General features: G+C 45.4%; 2 protein-coding genes across 3 annotated transcripts; both read right to left on the bottom strand.

The window, feature by feature from the left end:
- Nucleotides 1–3,202: 3,202 nt before the first annotated feature.
- LOC134862858 (ribonuclease inhibitor-like) lies at nt 3,203–11,707 on the bottom strand. Its single transcript, XM_063880959.1, is given in 6 exon segments — nt 3,203–4,327; nt 7,922–8,095; nt 8,471–8,644; nt 11,344–11,426; nt 11,428–11,517; nt 11,699–11,707. Coding segments are annotated over 6 exon segments (636 nt in total). The 3' UTR covers nt 3,203–4,221.
- Nucleotides 11,708–11,846: 139 nt separating this feature from the next.
- Nucleotides 11,847–21,419, bottom strand: LOC134863611 (protein NLRC3-like). 2 transcript variants are annotated; one of them, XM_063882224.1, is made up of 6 exons: nt 21,139–21,419; nt 18,816–18,950; nt 18,354–18,458; nt 14,909–15,138; nt 12,740–14,543; nt 11,847–12,036 (listed from the first exon to the last, which is right to left on the bottom strand). In XM_063882224.1, exons 2-6 carry the CDS (start codon nt 18,938–18,940, stop codon nt 11,847–11,849), a joined length of 2,454 nt encoding a protein of 817 aa, XP_063738294.1. In that variant the 5' UTR covers nt 18,941–18,950; nt 21,139–21,419. The 2 variants fall into 2 exon arrangements, with proteins under 2 accessions (XP_063738294.1, XP_063738295.1); XM_063882225.1 differs by lacking the exon at nt 11,847–12,036 and having other exon boundaries at nt 12,736–14,543.
- Nucleotides 21,420–21,981: the final 562 nt, after the last annotated feature.

Genomic DNA, 21,981 nt, shown 5'->3' on the forward strand with positions numbered 1-21,981 from the left:
TTGAGGTGGAACGGCTTCCATCTTCTGAGGCTGTTGTTTCAGATGTTCTTACATCTCTTCCAGGCTGTAAATGTGGTGCAATGTTGGAGGACGATGGGTGGAAACAGGGACAGAGGTTCTCTCTGTTGCAGAAGCAGCTGAGCACTCTATAATGGATCGTGCCAGGCGTAGTGCAGATTACTTGATGAATACTCAGTGTACCTTTGATGGTGGTCAGCTCATTTGGCAGGAGAGTGTTTACTCTGTTTATCTGGTCTTCCTCCACGTAGAGGAGCTTGACTTTGGTGAGAGGAAGGAGTGTATCATAGAGGACTTTGGCCGAGGGTATGTCAGTACCCCTGGCTACCTGTGAATCAGCGGTTCTCTTCATGGTGGCTCCAACGCCATCAGCAGGCCCTTTCCCGTGACCAGCTTCCAGGAAACTCCAGTTTACAGCGGTAAATCCCATCTGGAAAGGAATGGTGCTCAAGAGATAGAAGTTCTTCTTTCCTCTATATTGCATGGTCGGCCCATCACTGATGAAAAGAGCTTTTGGATCCTCGGATGGTTCTCCTTCAGAAACTGAAGAACTGGTTTAAGCTGAGCCCAAATGGCAGGAGGATCAGGCTTCATGGAAGGTGACAATGCACAGAATGTCAGTGTACAATCTGAGGTGTACACAACAGCATTGTGCAGTGTAGTCTGCCTGTGTGATGCTCCAAAATGGACTTGCTGCACCTCCTTTGCATATTTGCACTGCCAGTTTTCTGCATAGTCAATGAAGAAGCTATGAAGAATAGCTTCGCCTTCTTTCAGAGATCTGTGCAGGGATTGTAGCTGTGTGTGTTGGTGATGGATGTAGAGGTGCTTGCACACTTTGGCTTTCATTTCTCTCTCAAAATCTTCCAAAAGGAGTTGCGGGCTGCCCTCACATCTGTTTGACCGCCTCACATCTCTGTTTGACCGTGTTTGTCACAGTGGTCTTCTCTCTTTCTCCGTCCTTTTCTTTTTCATAATCTTCTTTTTTCGTGAGCCACTGGTACCACCATGTGGCTTCTGTTCCTGATGTCCCAGTACTTGTGGTGTGTGTGAGAGACTTGTTCTTACAAGAGAGACATTCCCTGTACATGCAAGTGTCATGGAATGAAGTCAACACGTAGACAGTGGGATGGATGGTTAAACCTTTTTATATGTTGTGATTTTTGGTGGTTGTTGTGCGCTATTTAGCGATGAACGTTTTTATGTATAACCCTATGCATGCTTTGTTTAACCTCCCTAACGAACTGTCACAACAAAGACACAGACACTGCAAATTGACACACCAGAAACCAGTGAAAATCAGCGATCCCATTCGCCAGTTGGCAAATCCACTCCCCCATAAATACGCCGATCACCTGTTGGACGGGGCGCTTTATTTCCTCCACAGTTACTGCCTCGGATCGCCGCAGATCGGACCGGACCGGATCGGATCCCTTAACTGCTGCTCGCAAAGGACGGACCCCCCGCAGTTCCTCTTCGCCACTGGACCAGACTGTCGTTCGACCCTTGCGATCCAACGCTTGCAGACTCCAGATTAAGGGAAGTAGCTATTTCTCCTGCTCTCGGCTGTTGGTCTGAGTAATCGGAGTTGTGTTGGTGTGTCCTGAGTCTCCCTCTTATTTGTGTGTCGAGGGCCCTGCGACCAGAGGCTGACGGACGGTGTGGCAGGCCGGCAAAGTGCAAACTCTGGCACTGGATTCACCGGACTTGAACAATGGAAGACACTTACTTCCGGCAGAAAGGAACCAGAGTGGAGTTCGGTATTAACCGGATTGGACTTTTTAGTATGGTTGAACCCCTTGTCTGAACTGCATGTTGTATTTGAGTAGTTTAGATCAATTGAACATCATTCTAACCATACCTCATTTAAATATCTATACATGGACTGTTTTAAACTAACTTCGAATTATAAATAAATCATGTACACACATTGGTGTCCTTCTCACTGTGTTGGTGTGGCCAGGAATCCGAACCTTTTAATATACATTTGATGTTAATAGGCCTTAGTAGGCCATTACACAAGCTTTAGCCTGAGTGGTACAGCACAACTCCTCAGCAACTTTGCTCAAGCTTGATGAGTTAATAATGCCAAGGTGCTTGAGCCTGTCTGCTTTCCTTTGGGCATGGTCATGCAATTTGCAGACACATGTCTCCCTGTTGTTGATGTTTGGGGCAACAATCCAAAAAGGTTTTAACCTGCAGAAAAGCGAATAGGACAGCTTCAAATGAGGCATCTCCAGCATCAACTTCGGATGCAAATTCAGCATTGAGTCAGAGAGGAACCTCTTTTGTTTCTTCTTTTTGAATCTTGTGATTGTTTCATTCCTCCCCGCTGATGCCCGACTATTGTCATCTCGACTTCAGAACATCTTGACTATGTCCATGGTCTTTTTATTTCCACTTCTCTGATAGTTGAACCTGGACTGTGGCTGGTCTACAGTCTTGTTGTAGACTTTGTTGGAGATGCCTACAGTTTTTCTGAGCAAATTTACAAGTTGTATTTTCTGAGAAACCTATCTGAGACAGCTCTTCTAAATGCATGCTTTTGTTTAAAGTTGACAGAATTTTGTCCATTTGGTGCATAAGTGTATTGTGAAAGAGTTTTTCTAATATGAGCAGGAACTCTGTGCTGCTTTAAATCGCTATTAGTTTTTGTTCTTGGGAAACAATATGACTTGTCTGATGTCAACCTCAGTTTTAACCTCTGACATCTTTTTTAAATGTTGCTTCTCTTCGCTGCACGTCTTTGACCTTCTGCTCTAGTTTCTGTCATTTTCTGTAGTTAGAGGTTTTTGCCCTTCTCCTTCTCTTGTCTGCAGGTCTAGGCTCTGGTGTCTGATCAGCCTCACTAGAAGTGCTTGGTGGTGTTGAAGCCCTGCAAAATGTCTCCGTCTCGCTCTGTCTTTTCGCCAACACCCTGTGCTTTTGCTGTCTTTTCCTCCATGATTTCCTGACCTTCCTTTGCTCCCTGTTTGACAAATCGCTGATACATTTCAACTTTCCCTCTTCTCTTCGTTTCCTATTTCTTTCTCTTTCCTTCCTTAAATATTCTTCGTGTTTCACTGGATCATCCCTCACTCTTTGCCTGTATTCTCTCAGCCTCTCTGCTCCACTTTTCTCATTTGTTTTGGCATTTTGGTTCTCCCCTGAACAATTTCGGATAGAAATCAGCATTATCTACATGTTTACCATTTAGTCCACACAACACATTTATTTGAAAATGATGGGATTGAACTACTTCTTACCATTCAATTTTGTCACTACCAAAATGATCATGTCACTACCGAAACTTTACCATATGTTTCGGTAGTGACAATTCTAGCTAACTTTGAGCATAACTAAAGAATGCTAGCAAGCACATGGCTAGCATACATGTCTTTGAAGAGGGGTGCACTCATAAAAACATATTTTGCATAAAACCCCAAAAAGTTCTCTTAGTTGAAGAGAATATGTGTTTGGTAGTGACAATTCTTACGGTTACACGCCGATTTTCAGACTTTGGAACACATTTATATAAAAAGTATGGGATTCTGCTACTGACCATTCAGCCATGAAGGTCTGAGATGCTGTACCACTTCCCAATCCAAAATGCAGGGGGTGTGGCTAAAAACCAGACTCAGCCAATGGACTAAAACTCTTGTGTTTCGGTAGTGACATGAAAACTGGGGACATGATTTTTTGAGTATAGTTTTTTAATTTAAAGATTAAACTCACAATAATTCTAAATATTTCAACTTCTGTTTAAACGTAATCCTAAAGATATTTGTAATCACACCACTGAAGAAAATCTTCAAATGGTTTTAAGTGTTATTTACAGAAATGGAAATTTAGAGGTCAGGGTTGGGGACAGCAACCTCCCAATATAAAGTACCCTATAAATGGTGATTGTATATATTTAGCTTATCACTATCTCATTTAATGCCTTGGGATTAATATACCATAACATGTTCTTAGTACATATCTTTGTCTGAAGACTTAATTGTTTTGTTAAATTATTTTTCTTGTTGAGGGACTTCGGTAGAATGGCCCATATACCCCCCAAAACCCCCCAAAACCTACTCTAACTGCAGTTCCAAACGAATCACACGAACGTCTCTGTTTTGATTCTGACATGTAAACTTGAAACTAGTTTTCACACTTCCTCCAGTCTTTCGGCCTGTCCTCTCAGAGTGTGAGGGCCTCTTTCTGCACAGTTCCTTCCTCTTAAACCTCCCTCCTGTGCTCTGAAGCACTGCAGACGGCTGGCAGTTGAACTCCGTCCTTCTCTCGCACCACAGATATGGCGTCCTCCTGGTTAAGCTCCTTTATTCTGAAAGATAAATGTCAGATATCAGCTGCAGTGCTGGACGGCCGGCCAGGTGTGACTTGTGAATTATAACAAATCTTGTCTGAAAATCTGAAAATCTGAGAAAACTGAACTTTTTTCTCAGATCATTTAAAAAATGTTGACTTCTTTCTGAAAATCTAAGAATTCTGTCTTTTTTCTACAAAAGTCTGACTTTGTCTTAAAATCTCAAGATCCTGTATTTTCTGGAAATCTCAAATTTCAGAACTTCTCTCAACATTTCAGAAATCTCAGAAACCTGAAGTTTTTTTTAAAAGACTGTTTTTAAAATCCCAGAATTGTAACTTTCAGAAAAGAAATCATAACAGTCTCTAAATGATTTAACAAGACGCCTCCACGCTCCACTATGTGGAACAGGATTAGGGCCACATGAAAATGTTTTTGGGGAAGTCAGAATTCTGACTCTGACTGCCATAACCAATCGCTAACGTTTGGTCGTGACGTACAGTGGGGCAAGAAAGTATTTAGTCAGCCACCAATTGTGCAAGTTCTCCCATTTGAAAAGATGAGAGGCCTGTAATTTTATCATAGGTACACTTCAACTATGAGAGACAGAATGGGGGAAACAATCCAGGAAATCACATTGTCTGATTCTTAATGAATTCATTGTAAATTCCTCGGTAAAATAAGTATTGGGTCACCTACAAACAAGCAAGATTTCTGGCTCTCACAGACCTGTAAGTCCTTCTTTAAGAGGCTCCTCTGTCCTCCACTCGTTACCTGTATTAATGGCACCTTTTTGAACTCGTTATCAGTATAAAAGACACCTGTCCACAACCTCAAACAGTCATACTCCAAACTCCACTATGGCCAAGACCAAAGAGCTGTCAAAGGAGACCAGAGACTAAATGGTAGACCTGCACCAGGCTGGGAAAACTGAATCTGCAATAGGTAAGCAGCTTGGTGTGAAGAAATCAACTGTGGGAGCAATTATTAGAAAATGGAAGACATACAAGACCACTGCTAATCTCCCTCGATCTGGGGCTCCACGCAAGGTCTCACCCCGTGGGGTCAAAATGATCACAAGAACGGTGAGCAAAAATCCCAGAACCACACGGGGGGACCTAGTGAATGACCTGCAGAGAGCTGGGACCAAAGTAACAGAGGCTACCATCAGTAACACACTACGCCGCCAGGGACTTACATCCTGCAGTTCCAGACGTGTCCCCCTGCTTAAGCCAGTACATGTCCAGGCCCGTCTGAAGTTTGCTAGAGGGCATTTGGATGATCCAGAAGAGGATTGGGAGAATGTCATATGGTCAGATGAAACCAAAATAGAACTTTTTGGTAAAAACTCAACTGGTCGTGTTTGGAGGAGAAAGAATGCAGAGTTGCCTCCAAAGAACACCATACCTACTGTGAAGCATGGGGGGGGAAACATCATGCTTTGGGGCTGTTCTTCTGCAAAGGGACCAGGACGACTGATCCGTGTAAAGGAAAGAATGAATGGGGCCATGTATCGTGAGATTTTGAGTGAAAACCTCCTTCCATCAGCAAGGGCACTGAAGATGAAGCGTGGCTGGGTCTTTCAGCATGACAGTGATCCCAAACACACCGCCAGGGCAACGAAGGAGTGGCTCCGTAAGAAGCATTTCAAGGTCCTGGAGTGGCCTAGCCAGTCTCCAGATCTCAACCCCATAGAAAATCTTTGGAGGGAGTTGAAAGTCCGTGTTGCCCAGCGACAGCCCCAACACATCACTGCTTTAGAGGAGATCTGCATGGAGGAATGGGCCAAAATACCAGCAACAGTGTGAAACCTTGTGAAGACTTACAGAAAACGTTTGACCTCTGTCATTGCCAACAAAGGGTATATAACAAAGTATTGAGAGGAACTTTTGTTATTGACCAAATACTTATTTTCCACAATCATTTGAAATAAATTCTTTAAAATCCTACAATGTGATTTCCTGGATTTTTTCCCCCATTCTGTCTCTCATAGTTGAAGTGTACCTATGATGAAAATTACAGGCCTCTCTCATCTTTTTAAATGGGAGAACTTGCACAATTGGTGGCTGACTAAATACTTTTTTGCCCCACTGTACGTCATGTGCCGGAAGGCTTCGCTCACATCCCTCTCCGCCCCATCGATGAACTACAATTGAAACTCGCGCAAAACCTCAACGTCATCGTTTTCAGCCACTCCCTCTGTTCGCTGATTGGACCGGTAGAGATTGGCAGGAGAAAAACTGTGAATATACCGAAAACCCAGACAGAGAACTGAAGGGATTGGAAAATTGAGCGGAAGTACGTAGGAGGGCGGAACCAGGCTAGTAATGTCTGGTGTTCTGCTATATATCATGCAGAGGCAGAGCCCCATCCCTGAGTGAGAGAGAGAGTGTGAGAGAGAGTGTGAGAGAGAGTGTGAGAGAGAGTGTGAGTGTGTGAGTGGGTGGGTGAGTGGCTTGGCGCTGCATGTGTGCATGGTAGAGCGAGCGAGGGTGTATGTGGAGAAGTGAGCGGAACAGCAACAACAAAAGCAGATGTGTAACAGGTTTAAATAAATACAACGGCCTCCAAAAGAAGAGCTTGCCTGTCCACCTTATTTGGACAAAGTGGGTTATTGAACCCGAAGCCGGAAGGGGAAAATAAAATATCCTGCATTTTGAATGTCCGATAGTCCACCATGAACACTTCAGTCCCGTCTCCTCTCGTCAACGAAAACAAAATGTAGATTTCGTCATAGTTTTTATTATCAAAAATCTATTTTTAGCTCGTCATCGTCTTAGTCACGTAAAAAAGGTCGTTGACGAATCTTTTTCGTCATAGTTTTTGTTGACGAAATTAACCCTGAGCAATAACTACATTTGATTCCGTGGTGAAACCTCAATGAATAACCTTCACACGGTACGACCTCTCACCTTTCTGTGTGTCTCCACTTCCTGTTCTGGAGTCACCTGAGAGGAGAAGGTGAGAGAATAATGATGATCATAGAACATGAAGAGAAACAGACAAAGTGATGGAGAGAGAAAAACCAGAGAGTAGTTTTCCTCTGAGGACATGCTCCATGAAAGGGTTCAATATCTGGATGATGGAGGATCTGGTTTCAGGACTCACAGCTCTTCTGGATCTTGGCTGTGATCGTCTCGCCTGTGATCCTGTAGGGATGAACAGAGCCCAACAGTTTAGATCCAGTTTAAAATCAGTGTTAGTTCTTTGAGTCAGCTTCAGAGTCCTGACTGATCTTTACATCCCATAATATCTTCTCTGCAAACACTATGATGACTGCCTCAGCTCTCAGCTGCATTACAGGAGATTAAAGACTAGAAACATCCCATAAAAACATTAACATTCAAATAAAACCAGAACACCTTTTCCACTCTTCTGTAAACCCCATATGTCTGTTAGAGAGTCGATCACTAACTAAATGTGGCTTTGCATTCAGCTGGCCTTCTATAGTTTGAGGAGGAATGAGAGAGCCTGCAGTCAGTGGTACCACCACTGATCTGCTGGGAAGGACATTTACTACTTTATGGATGAAAGTTATTATGAACATAAATCAGGTTCAATTACAAACTGAACATGAGATCTGCAGCAGGAACAGAGAGTCAGAGAACTGACCTGAGAGTCTGCAGTCTGCAGAGTGGACTCTCCAGAAGATCTCTCAGCAGCTCCACTCCTGAATCCTTCAGAGCGTTGAAACTCAGGTCCAGCTCTCTCAGATGGGAGGGGTTGGACTTCAGAGCTGAGGCCAGAGCAGCACAGCTGATCTTTGACAGACTGCAGTCCTTCAGTCTGAATAAAGAAAACATGAAGAGGATGAAATCAGTTCATAATCCAGTCAGATGTGTTCCTCAATAGAATCTGTCTCCTTCAGAGAGTAAACTTGACCTCACACTAATATTAGTTCAGACGACCTTTATTCAGACGCTATCGTTTACTGAATATTAAAGACAGAGATTTACTTTGTACAACTATAACATCCATCACAGCTCCTTTAAGAACAGTCAGCATGTATGTCTGCAGCTCTTCATTTACTACGTGAGATGAAAATATGAAGGAAAGGACATTTACTACTTTATGGATGAAAGTTATTAATGAACATAAATCAGGTTCAATTACAAACTGAACATGAGATCTGCAGCAGGAACAGAGAGTCAGAGAACTGACCTGAGAGTCTGCAGTCTGCAGAGTGGACTCTCCAGAAGATCTCTCAGCAGCTCCACTCCTGAATCCTTCAGAGCGTTGTGACTCAGGTCCAGCTCTCTCAGATGGGAGGGGTTGGACTTCAGAGCTGAGAGCAGAGCAGCACAGCTGATCTCTGAAAGCCTGCAGCCCTTCAGTCTGAATAAAGAAAACATGAAGAGGATGAAATCAGTTCATAATCCAGTCAGATGTGTTCCTCAATCAGCTTCCTATTATTTCAAACCCATCACCCGACTCCGGCCTTCTCTCTCCCGACTCTGTGGCAGAAACACACGCCTTCTTCACGTCCCGATTAGACTACTGCAATGGGAGCCTCTCTGGGGTTCCCAGCAAAACCCCGGAGAGGCTCCAGCATGTCCAGAACTCTGCCGCCAGAGTTCTCACCCGCACCAAACCATGGCAGCACATCACCCCCACCCTCATCCACCTTCACTGGCCCCTGATCAAGTCCCGGATCACTTTCAAAACCCTCCTCCTCACCTACAAGTCTCTCCATGGCCTCGCTCCACAGTACCTATCAGACCTCCTCCATCCGTACAGCCCTTCACGAAGTCTGCGGTCCTCCGACACAGGCCTTCTCTCTATTCCCCGCACTCTCCTCCGCACCGTTGGTGACAGGGCGTTCAGTGTTGCGACCCCCACCCTCTGGAACGCTCTTCGTGCAGAGATCCACAACGCTGCCTCCCTGGACATCTTCAAATCCTCACTAAAAACTCACCTCTTCACCGTAACCTCTGACCCCTAACTCATCTCACTCCCCCGTTCTTCTTCCACAGCTGCGATCTCTGTTCTCTGTTTTATTTACTCTATCTCTCTATTCTTTTATTTGCTCTACTTTTTTGTTTGTTTATTTGTTTTCGGTCTGTCCTCACAACATAGAAAGCGGCCTTGGGTTCCTAGAAAGGCCGCTTTATAAATTCGAACTATTATTAATATTATTATCAGATGTGTTCCTCAATAGAATCTGTCTCCTTCAGAGAGTAAACTTGACCTCACACTAATATTAGTTCAGACGACCTTTATTCAGACGCTATCGTTTACTGAATATTAAAGACAGAGATTTACTTTGTACAACTATAACATCCATCACAGCTCCTTTAAGAACAGTCAGCATGTACAGTGGGGCAAAAAAGTATTTAGTCAGCCACCAATTGTGCAAGTTCTCCCATTTAAAAAGATGAGAGAGGCCTGTAATTTTTATCATAGGTATACCTCAACTATGAGAGACAGAATGAGAAAAACAAATCCAGGAAATCACATTGTAGGATTTTTAAAGAATTTATTTCAAATGATTGTGGAAAATAAGTATTTGGTCAATAACAAAAGTTCCTCTCAATACTTTGTTATATACCCTTTGTTGGCAATGACAGAGGTCAAACGTTTTCTGTAAGTCTTCACAAGGTTTCCACACTGTTGCTGGTATTTTGGCCCATTCCTCCATGCAGATCTCCTCTAAAGCAGTGATGTTTTGGGGCTGTCGCTGGGCAACACGGACTTTCAACTCCCTCCAAAGATTTTCTATGGGGTTGAGATCTGGAGACTGGCTAGGCCACTCCAGGACCTTGAAATGCTTCTTACGAAGCCACTCCTTCGTTGCCCTGGCGGTGTGTTTGGGATCATGGTCATGCTGAAAGACCCAGCCACGCTTCATCTTCAGTGCCCTTGCTGATGGAAGGAGGTTTTCACTCAAAATCTCACGATACATGGCCCCATTCATTCTTTCCTTTACACGGATCAGTCGTCCTGGTCCCTTTGCAGAAGAACAGCCCCAAAGCTTGATGTTTCCACCCCCATGCTTCACAGTAGGTATGGTGTTCTTTGGAGGCAACTCTGCATTCTTTCTCCTCCAAACACGACCAGTTGAGTTTTTACCAAAAAGTTCTATTTTGGTTTCTTCTGACCATATGACATTCTCCCAATCCTCTTCTGGATCATCCAAATGCCCTCTAGCAAACTTCAGACGGGCCTGGACATGTACTGGCTTAAGCAGGGGGACACGTCTGGAACTGCAGGATTTAAGTCCCTGGCGGCGTAGTGTGTTACTGATGGTAGCCTCTGTTACTTTGGTCCCAGCTCTCTGCAGGTAATTCACTAGGTCCCCCCGTGTGGTTCTGGGATTTTTGCTCACCGTTCTTGTGATCATTTTGACCCCACGGGGTGAGACCTTGCGTGGAGCCCCAGATCGAGGGAGATTAGCAGTGGTCTTGTATGTCTTCCATTTTCTAATAATTGCTCCCACAGTTGATTTCTTCACACCAAGCTGCTTACCTATTGCACATTCAGTTTTCCCAGCCTGGTGCAGGTCTACCATTTAGTCTCTGGTCTCCTTTGACAGCTCTTTGGTCTTGGCCATAGTGGAGTTTGGAGTATGACTGTTTGAGGTTGTGGACAGGTGTCTTTTATACTGATAACAAGTTCAAAAAGGTGCCATTAATACAGGTAACGAGTGGAGGACAGAGGAGCCTCTTAAAGAAGAAGTTACAGGTCTGTGAGAGCCAGAACTCTTGCTTGTTTGTAGGTGACCCAATACTTATTTTACCGAGGAATTTCCTGGATTTTATTTCTCATTCTGTCTCTCATAGTTGAGGTATACCTATGATAAAAATTACAGGCCTCTCTCATCTTTTTAAATGGGAGAACTTGCACAATTGGTTGCTGACTAAATACTTTTTTGCCCCACTGTATGTCTGCAGCTCTTCATTCACTACGTGAGATGCAAATATGAAGGAAAGGACATTTACTACTTTATGGATGAAAGTTATTAATGAACATAAATCAGGTTCAATTACAAACTGAACATGAGATCTGCAGCAGGAACAGAGAGTCAGAGAACTGACCTGAGAGTCTGCAGTCTGCAGAGAGGACTCTCCAGAAGACCTCTCAGCAGCTCCACTCCTGAATCCTGCAGATTGTTCTGACTCAGGTCCAGCTCTCTCAGATGGGAGGGGTTGGACTTCAGAGCTGAGAGCAGAGCAGCACAGCTGATCTCTGACAGACTGCCGAACTCCAGACTGAATAAAAGAAAACATGATGTGAGTTCAGAAACAAAGTTCCTGTTTGAAATAACTCCAGGGTTAATAATCAGATCAGAGTGAAACAGGTTTAATGTCAGAGATGATGTAGAAACAGTCCATTGATAATGTGGAACTTTAACTTTGATCAGATGTTGAACAGCTCCTTCCTCTCCCTCACACAGCTCATCAGTACTGACAGCATGTTCAGCGACTCATGGAGCACAGAGTGAGTCTGAGGAAGCTCAAACCTTCTCCGTCACACATTCAGCTTCTCTGTTATTCTGATGAATATTCAGTCAATACAAACAGATCTGTATGAAGTACAGTCAGTGAACTGACCTGAGAGCCTCCAGTCTGCAGTTTGGACTCTTTAGTCCAGAACTCAGCAGCTCCACTCCTGAATCCTGCAGATTAACGTTGTAACTCAGGTCCAGCTCTCTCAGATGGGAGGGGTCAGACTTCAGAGCTGAGGCCACCACCTCACAGTGAGTCTCTGAGAGACCACAGGCAGTAAGTCTATAATAAAACATATTACAACATGTGTTAAGAAGAGGGAACATTAGATTAACCTCAAGCATCTGATGGAAAAAGACCCATGTTCTGTTGGTCCTTTAATATAATATCTAATAATATATAACAGAGTGTAAAGTGAGGTCAGTGGGATCTGATCACAGGTGTTGCTCCTGCTGTCAGACTGTTACCAAAAGAGACAGACATTAAATAAATCACTGACAATATTAGAGATGAACATATTCAAATGTTATTCATATTTGATGTGAATGAAACACAATTCACAAACCAATACAGAGCTATCATTTAAACTGGAAACCATCAGATGTTCCCAGTATATCAGCATTCAGACATAACTCTGTTGTTGGTGGGAAAGGATGTGGATCTGATTCTAAACTCTAACACACTGTGATTAAACGTGTGTGTTTAATGATCAAGAAACTAGAAAGTAATAACTGAATCCTGCTGAGTGATCACATGCTGCTGTGAGGAACCTCTGAAGGCCTTCATGAGTTCCACATGTCGCCTGCATCACTCAGAGGAGGAGGAAGAGAGAGACGTTCAGTTCAACCATAATTATAAATGAAGAAGAACAGTGTGGGTTTATTTTGCTCTCAGTTTGTAAACAGCAGAAATGTTATCGTGTTTATTAGAATAATTAAACTTCTGATCCACATCAGTTTATGAAGCTCATCACATCTGGACTTACACAGCCTTCCTGCAGTTCCTCACAGCTGGAATCAGTTTCAGTCGTCCCTCCTTTGATGCGTTGTACTTCTTCAGGTCCAACTCATCCAGAACCTCCTCTGACATCTGCAGCATGTAGGCCAGAGCTGAGCAGTGGATCTCAGAGAGCTCCTTCTCTGATCTGTTCCCTGACTTCAGGAACTCTGTGATCTCCTGATGTGCTGAGTGGTCCTTCATCTCTGTCAGACAGTGGAAGATGTTGATGCTCCTGTCAGGAGAGATATCATAACCGCTCCTCTTCTTCAGGTTGCTGATGGCTCTCTGGATGATTTCTGGACGGTTGTCTTTGCGACCCAGTAGGCCTCCTAAGAGTCTCTGGTTGGATTCCAGAGAGAGGCCGTGGAGAAAGCGGACAAACAGGTCCAGGTGGCCATTTTCACTTCTGAGGGATTTCTTCATGGCTCTCTGCAGAAAGACATCCAGGGATGGGTAATCCTGATCACTGCTATACCTGCTGTTATAGTCTCCCTGCAGGAAGTCCTTCAGTACCGCTGTGTCTCTGTTGGTGTAGCAGTGCAGCATGTAGACTGCAGCCAGGAACTCCTGGACGCTCAGATGAACAAAGCAGTAGACTGTTTTCTGGAAGATCACACTCTCTCTTTTGAAGATCTCTGTACAGACTCCTGAGTGCACCAAGGCCTCGGTGACATCAAGACCACAGCGCTGCAGGTCTTCTTGGTAGAACATGATGTCTCCTGTCTCCAGATGTTCAAAGGCCAGCCTCCCCAGCTTCAGAAGAACCTCCCTGTCAGCCTCCGTCAGCTGCTGTGGACTCGTCTCATGTCCCTCATGGTACTCCTGCTTCTTCCTCTTTGTCTGGACCAGCAGGAAGTGTGAGTACATGTCAGTGAGGGTCTTGGGCAGCTCTCCTCTCTGGTCTGTAGTCAACATGTGGTCCAGAACTGCAGCAGTGATCCAGCAGAAGACTGGGATCTGACACATGATGTGGAGGCTCCTGGAGCTCTTGATGTGAGATATGATTCTGCTGGACTGTTCTTCATCCCTGGATCTCCTCCTGAAGTACTCCTCCTTCTGGGCGTCAGTGAAGCCTCGTACTTCTGTCACCCTGTCCACACACTCAGGAGGGATCTGATTGGCCGTTGCAGGTCTGGAAGTGATCCAGACGAGAGCCGAGGGAAGCAGCTTCCCCCTGATGAGGTTTGTCAGCAGCACGTTGACTGAGGACTGCTGTGAGACATCAGACACAACCTCACTGTTTCTGAACTCCAGAGAGAGTCTGCTTTCATCCAGGCCGTCAAAGATGAACAGCACTTTACAGACAGCCAGCTGCTCTGCTGTGACCTTCTGTAAGGCTGGATGGAAAACATGGAGCAGCCTGAGAAGACTGTACTGCTCAGCTTTGATCAGGTTCAGCTCCCTGAAGGATAGCGGGATCACCAGACTGACCTCCTGGTTCTCCAAACCCTCGGCCCAGTCCAGAGTGAATTTCTGCACTGAGAAGGTTTTTCCAACGCCAGCGATGCCGATGGTCAGGACTGCTCTGATGTGGGTCTGCTGGTCAGGTAAGGCTTTAAAGATGTCCTGGCACTTGATTGGAGTGTCATGGAGGGTCTTCTTCTTGGAAGCTGTCTCCAGCTGCCTCACCTCATGTTGAGTATTAACCTCTTCACTCCGTCCTTGTGTGATGTAGAGCTCAGTGTAGATCCTGTTGAGGAGGGTTTCCCTTCCATCAGTTCCTTCACTCACACGTTCACATCTCCTCCTCAGACTCGTCCTGTGCTCCTCTAAGACCTCCTGCAGACCATCTGTTGAAAGAGAAGAACCATGAGAGGATCAGGAGAATGCTTCTGAGGATCTAACAATAACTAAAGACAGAGTTTAACTTGTTTATAAAACAGCTGACTGTCTACGCTCTGCAACAGCTAATCAAGAGCAGATAAACCAGGAAGAATCCTGCTCCACTTCCTTCTGTGAAGGTTCTTTGCTAACGCTCCCCTTCAGATCTGTCCAGTGTCTCTACTGAGGGAAACACTGCTCTCTGTTTTAACACACTTCAAAAACAAAGCCTGGAAGAAGATCAGGTGACCCTCTGAGCCAATGAGAGCTCCTCTGAGAGTAGAGACCCAGCGCCCCGCCGGCCTAAAGATGCTGCATGACTTCGGCCTCTTACTTCCTACAGAGCTGGTCTGACTGGCTGTCTGCAGTCCAGCTCTGGTTCTGGAACTTTTTCCACACTGGGGACAGGAGGGGTCTCCTGATGGAGGTCGCTGCTCCCAGTATGAGGTGATGCACTGTCTGCAGAACCAGTGTCCACAGCGGGTAGAGACTGGATCCTTCAGGACGTCCTGACACAGAGCACAGCTGGACAGCTGCTCCTCCACAGGAACAGGACTCTTCCTCCTGTGGAGAGGAACACATCCTTTACAGCACTTGACTTTAGTGGAGCTGATTCTCACCAAGGGTTCAACAACATTTAAAGAGGTCTCTATATAATACATCTTTGTGATCAGGTAGATAGTTTACTCATTATAGAGCATCCTGTCTGGATTCATGACATCACCCAGAGCAGCACATGCTCCCTGTCTGCACTGAGACACACAGCTGTGTGAACCTGCTGCTCTGTAGCTTTACACACAATTCACATAGAGTTTGCTGTGAATTAATATCAGTAGACACTTGGAAAGGAAGGAGCAATAACATCATGATAGTGGTTGGAGTTAGCCATAAGGACAGCAGAGACTCTAGTGCCACAGACAGCCTCTGGTTCATACAGGTACATGAATAACCTGATTCAATATGAGGTTCTGTAGAGCTCTGTTCTCCTTCTGATTTCAGACCGTCGGAGCCTACAGGAGCAGAATCTCAACACTGACAGGTTTCTGTAACCTCACAAACTTTACATTCAAGACGAAATGTTTCTCTCTGCAGGAATACGCAGGAGACCTGAATTTCACTTCTTCTCTTCAGTCTGTTGGAGGGATGGAGGGATGTGAAATAACACCATCTAAATATTCCCTCTCAGGTTTCAGATATGAAGAACTCATCTGCAAAATGAACAAATGCCTGTTTGAGACTCCGGAGTGCACACAGAAACAGACCTGTGAGAAGTAAATGAATACGGATATGTTATTGAACCCCCCCTCCAAGAGGTTCTCAACATGTATTGAAAGGTGTCCTCAGAAATGATGAGTCAACAGAAAGACAGAGCTACGTTTAACCTGACCCCGTCTTGGTCACGATGCATGGTTTGACTACACACAGTCCATGTTGGAAACGTGTTTGAGCTGTTCAGCATTTTAGACCTTTGTTTATTTCCTCTAACTGGTTGGTAGAGTTGCTGCTGGGGGGTGAGACCCACAGTGGAGGCGCTGCACAGCTGATGGGCAGCGGAACACAAACCACCAGATAAACAGAAAGCTCTTTGTAAAGTCCAGCTGTTTGAACATGTGCACACAGCTGGACTGTTGTTGGTGTAATATCATTTCTAAAAAGGAAAGAAGAGTCCTCACATCTGAGAGCCAGACGCACAGGTGTAACCCCCCTCCCCCCAGTCATGACTCCGGAGGGATTCCTCGATCATTTCTGACAGCTTCTTATTCAGGGGGGGCGTCCCTGTCCCCGTCCCCGGCACACACACCCTGCCTGTGTGAGGCTGTGTGTATTCTAACTTTTAGGTTCTGCATATTTATTTATGTTGGTGACGATCCCGCTTTCTGAGGCCGTCCACAGAGAGCTCCACGTGCTGCAGCTCTCTGCTCTCTTCAAACTGCGTCCACCAAACAATCTGAGGAACTGCACCCCCCCAACAAGAACCAAAACCTGACTCGGAGTGAAATGGGTTTTTAGCGGTTCTGTCTGCATTTCCGGCCCGTCATCAGGCAGTCTGTCTGAATGAATATTCATACGGGGCGTTTCTTTGACTATTTATAGGAACATCTGGGCGATACGTGAAGTCCGCAAAAGCTGCGCCACACTTCGAGCTGACTCTGTTTTATAAGAGGGAATGTGACGGGGTTCTCTCTTAACTCTCCACAAACATTGGCGTAGTCGAAAAGTTGAGCTCAGCTGCTTTATTTACAAAGTCAAAATGTTGACAAATCATTAAACCGAGATGTCCATAACCTGGAGCTGTTGCCTTCTCTGCAACCAAAACCAGACTCCCCTTCAGTCCCAAGACAGTCCTTTATATACACACATAGCCCCTCCCAGTAGGCTTGTCACTCAATTAGTCAATCATTTCACCAGAATAGGGCATTATCTATTTGTTGACTTTCTTTTGGAACATAAAATACACCCTATATTTTCATATTGTAACCTCCGAAATAAACAGGTTGATTATCACTGAGATTCAAATCAAACATCATCATTAAACTTTAAAAAAAAGGATAATTGCATGCATCGTTAAATCATACACAACGGAAGTGATGCGCCTCCGTGTTTTCAACATACTCGTGTAAGTATGGACTCATAGTGTGGATGTATGTTTATATCAGTGTAGACGAACAAGTCTCATGGTCTCGCTACAGAAACGGGAGGAATAACGGGATGTTTAGTGGAGTTGCAGCCATGATTTACTTACTAGATAGAGTGGAAGGATGAAACCCTCTTTATTTGTCAAATCCCTGCACACAGCAGAGCACACACAGAGCAATGGGGAGGGGGGATTGGAGGTGTCCGGCGCTTTGCTCAAGGGCAACACAGCAGGGCCTAAGAGGTGAACTGGGACCTCTCCAAGTAGCAGTCCACCTTCCATATTTCATGTCTGTTATGTCTGACTTGAACCGGTGACCCTACGATTCCCAGTCCAAGTCCCTACTGACTGAGCCACTGCTGGACTAACGAACGGGAGCAGGAAATGTTTGGTGTGTGTGTGTGTGTGTGTGTGTGTGTGTGTATGTGTGTGTGTGTGTGTGTGTGTGTGTGTGTGTGTGTGTGTGTGTGTGTGTGTGTGTGTGTGTGTGTGTGTGTGTGTGTGTGTGTGTGTGTGCCGCCTGCTGTCAGTGGCAGAGTCAGTCACTCTGTGATCCACCCTGCCACAGGGAAACCGGCGTTTTGTAAAGCGGAATATTTGTGTGCGTATGTACTTGCTTTGTCCTACGCACGCTACCTTCCCAGGTGAATCCTACGCAAAGCTTTATAAATGAGGCCCCAGGTGATTAGAGTCGTGTGTGGAACAGGAAAAGCAGCCCGTTTTGGACCGTGTGGTATCGAGGCAATGTCGGACCGTGAGTTTAAATGTATCAGAGCGAGACTGGCATGCATATCTCGTTCGCTGATTGGTAACAGACGAGCAATGTGGACATATTCCTCACTGTAAATATATGGAACTGTGAATAAATGGATCCAGAGATTCAAAGATAAAGACTCATTGGACATTGTTTGTTAGACTGGAACACACGTGCCTTAAAGTTCAGATCGTGCTTAAAAGGCACTAAAGTTACTGATTAATATTTTGGGATTTAAAACCATGTAATGCCACTGATACTGATGATGTAATTGCATGTGGAAATATCCTTCAAGTACTCTGCTGCACACATCACATCCTGAAGGAACAGTTTAAATGATCAGGTTTCATAGAAACTGGATCCTCTTCAGGTTCCAGGAGAAAGTCTTACTCTGTGTCTGAGGGTCCGGGTTCAGTACTGAAGTATATAGGTTGATCTTTAGACCGGTCACCCTTCAGAGACAGACAGCTGGGGACTGGAGACTCTGCTCTCCGTCTGTGGAAACAACACATGTTTTAAACTTCACGAGTTCATTAAAGAGCAGCTTTGGACTCCTCTCTGTTCACCCGAGTAAAGATGTGAGAGTTGTTAAGCTTGTGGGTTTCTGCTGTTACAGTTCATTTGAGAGGGAACGTTTACATGTTAGTATTTTATTTGCTGAACTCAAAGTCCAACGTAGATAGAGAAGATTTCACTGGAAGATTATTTACTGTCTCTGAGGACGCCAAGGAGCAAGAGTTCCATTACACTGTTACTGTACTGAGTGTCTTTACTGCCATCATTAAAGAACAGTTTAGATGATCAGAGAACATAGAAACTGGTTCCTCTTCAGGGTCCAGGAGAAAGTCTTACTTCCTGTCTGAGGGTCCGGGTTCATCACTGAAGTGTATAGGTTCAGACATAGACCGGTCACTCTTCAGAGACAGACAGCTGGGGACTGGAGATGTGTCCTCTTCCTCATCTTTTAAGCCACTCATCTTCTCCAGCCTAAGACACACACACACACACACACACACACACACACACACACACACACACACACACACACACACACACACACACACACACACACACACACACTTCAATCTAGAGCAGGGATGCCAGGGTTCCAGTCCGCGGGCCGGACCTGATCAGTGGAGATTTTTTTTAAAATTATTATTATTTTTTATTATAATTTCATTTTCGGTGGAATCCTGAAAGATGAGACCTTCCTCTTTTTTGACAACATCTTGATAGCGATGCCACACTGACAGCGCGACTCCAGTCCACCTCCAGATTGTCCAGGGCCCCGACAAGACTAACAAACACGTTGTTAGCTGTGGTGGTGTCCGTCATTGGCACGACTGACACAAACTCCTCTGTGACATTCAGGGAGCACTACCGGCGCAGCTGCAGCGGAGGTGAGCAGCAGCAACAGACCAACTGACGGATAAATGGAAAGAAAATCATTTCTTTTGGGGAGTAGGAGGCAAACCCGTGTGTCTTATTTGTTCTCAACAAGTGGCTGTACCAAAGGAGTATAACATCAAACGACACTATGAAACCCACGCCGAGAAATACTGCGAGTACACAGGGCGACTTCGGACTCAAAAGCTAAACGAACTAGCATCATCGCTACAGAGACAGCAAGCCGTATTCTCCAAATGTCGAGATACACACGAAGGTTCGTTTCGTTTGTATACATATATTCTTCAACACTCATAATTATTTGTGATTTTGACTGCACCGTTTCTGAAAGAGGAGTGGCTCAACTTCGTTAAACTTATACATTTCCTTTCGTTTCAAGGGGCAGTGAAGGCAAGCTACATCATCGCCTGGGAAATTGCTAAGGCATCCAAGCCTTTCTCAGAGGGTGCATTTGTCAAGACCTGCATGCTAAAGGCAGCCGAGCTAGTGTGTCCAGACAAGCGACAAGCTCTAGCTAACATAAGCTTATCGAGGCCTACAGTGACGGAGAGAGCTGAAGAACCTTCTGGTGATTTGAAGAGTCAACTTAAAGACAATGTTAAGTCCTTCGTCGCATTCTCTATTAGTGTCGACGAGAGCACTGACGTGACGTGACTGATGTAGCCCATTTATCGATATGTCTTCGCGGAGTGGATGCTTCCCTGAATGTCACAGAGGAGTTTGTGTCAGTCGTGCCAATGACGGACACCACCACAGCTAACAACGTGTTTGTTAGTCTTGTCGGGGCCCTGGACAATCTGGAGGTGGACTGGAGTCGCGCTGTCAGTGTGGCTACCGACGGTGCGCCTTCTATGATAGGAAGAAAGGCAGGAGTAGTTGTGAAGTTGAGAGAAAAGGTAAATCCAGCTAATCCAGAGCAAGTATTCTGGAACTTTCACTGTATACTCCACCAAGAGGCGTTGTGCATGTAAATCAATGATATCATCAGTCCTTGATCCTGGACCCTGCAGATTAGCTGCTTTCCAGCTGAGCCTCAGCCTACATGTTGAGACTCTCTGAAAACTCTGTGATTCCAGTTCATATACTTTGTTGATTCTCTGCCAGTCAACACGTTCCTGCATTTCTGTTTCTCACTCAGCGTATCCCGCCTGTAGAGGGCTTCAATGGGGATGTGTGATTTGATGCAAAACATTTATTCAAAACCAGGAAAGATGAGCAGGTTAGGAAACCAAATAAGTCATGTGTTGTGTCTATCTAGTTCGCTGCGCTTCCCCCCCCCCCCCCCCCCCCCCCCCAGCCCGACACAGTGCATCAATAGGTGAAACAAACAATCCTCAGAGGTTAAAGTGAGGGTTGGAGTCCTCCTAATCCCATCGGCGCACTGGGGCCGGGTACAGGAGGGGGAATATGAGTGAAACTGTAAAGTGTCAGTGGTTCAACCGAGCTGAAGCACTATCTGGAGCAGTCACGTGGTACTGACGGGCAGCGAGGCTTCGTTTGTCATCGATGACGTCATGGCCTCAAACGATGCAAGCCTCGATACGCTTCACAAAAATCTTCCTGCATTACTCGACACACGCTCCGAACCCTCGACGCAGTACGTAACATCACTAGTGTTATGTTGCTCTGAAGAATCAGCAAACAGGAAATGGAAAAAAGTTCACAACATCTGCAGAGGTCTCATTGGACTCCAGGACGCTGATGTTCTGACACCAGTCTATCTGTGAATAATGAGTGTGTTTAAAGCAGAGGCTGGAGTAACACTCACCCTGTCCTACTCCTCTGTCCAGCTGAGAAATGGCGCCTGGCAGTCTGACTTTCACCTTCACTTTCACTTTCCCCCTGTCTGCAGCTCCTCCTCCAGCCTACAGAGCAATGTGGACGCAAACATGTTCAACTGCATTCACAGTGAGGCAGTTCCAAAAACACACATAAGAACCACTGAAATCTGGAGGAGAGACTGTAGAGCAGTCACAGTAACGTAGTAGTAAGTAGAGTAACGTTCATTCACACACTAACACTTCTCAAAACTGCTGACTGGCCACTGTCCCACTTCACTGCTTCTCTTAAAACTCTCCTCCCTCCCCGGCACTCCTCAAAACACACCCACCCGCACAACTCCAAATCCCACAAACCCCTTGCAGCTTCCTTCCTTAAAGGAGCAGGCCAGACCTGCATCACACACACAGCCCCTGCTGCTCTACTCCTGCGCTCTGCTCCTGCTGCTGCTCCTGCTCTGCTCCTGCTCTGCTCATGCTCTGCTGCTGCTCCTGCTGCTGCTGCTGCTCTGCTCCTGCTGCTGCTCTGCTCCTGCTGTATGGTCTGCAACAGAAAGAAATAGAGTACAGTCAAGTTATAATCAAACATTACAAATGACAACACATCTCCTGTAGCTTACAACCACTGACCAGCAAACTAAAGGCAGCCAACATACAGAGAAGAGCACAGCTAAATAACGCTATCATTAGCTTTAGTAGCTTAGCACGCTATCACAATGACTACTGACTGACTGACTGACTGGTGACTGACTGACTGACTGACTGACTGACTGACTGACTGACTGACTGACTGACTGACTGACTGACTGACTGACTGACTGACTCACTCACTG

The sequence above is a fragment of the Eleginops maclovinus genome, chromosome 4 (assembly GCF_036324505.1).
Source record: "Eleginops maclovinus isolate JMC-PN-2008 ecotype Puerto Natales chromosome 4, JC_Emac_rtc_rv5, whole genome shotgun sequence".
NCBI classification, from domain to species: Eukaryota; Metazoa; Chordata; class Actinopteri; order Perciformes; family Eleginopidae; genus Eleginops; species Eleginops maclovinus.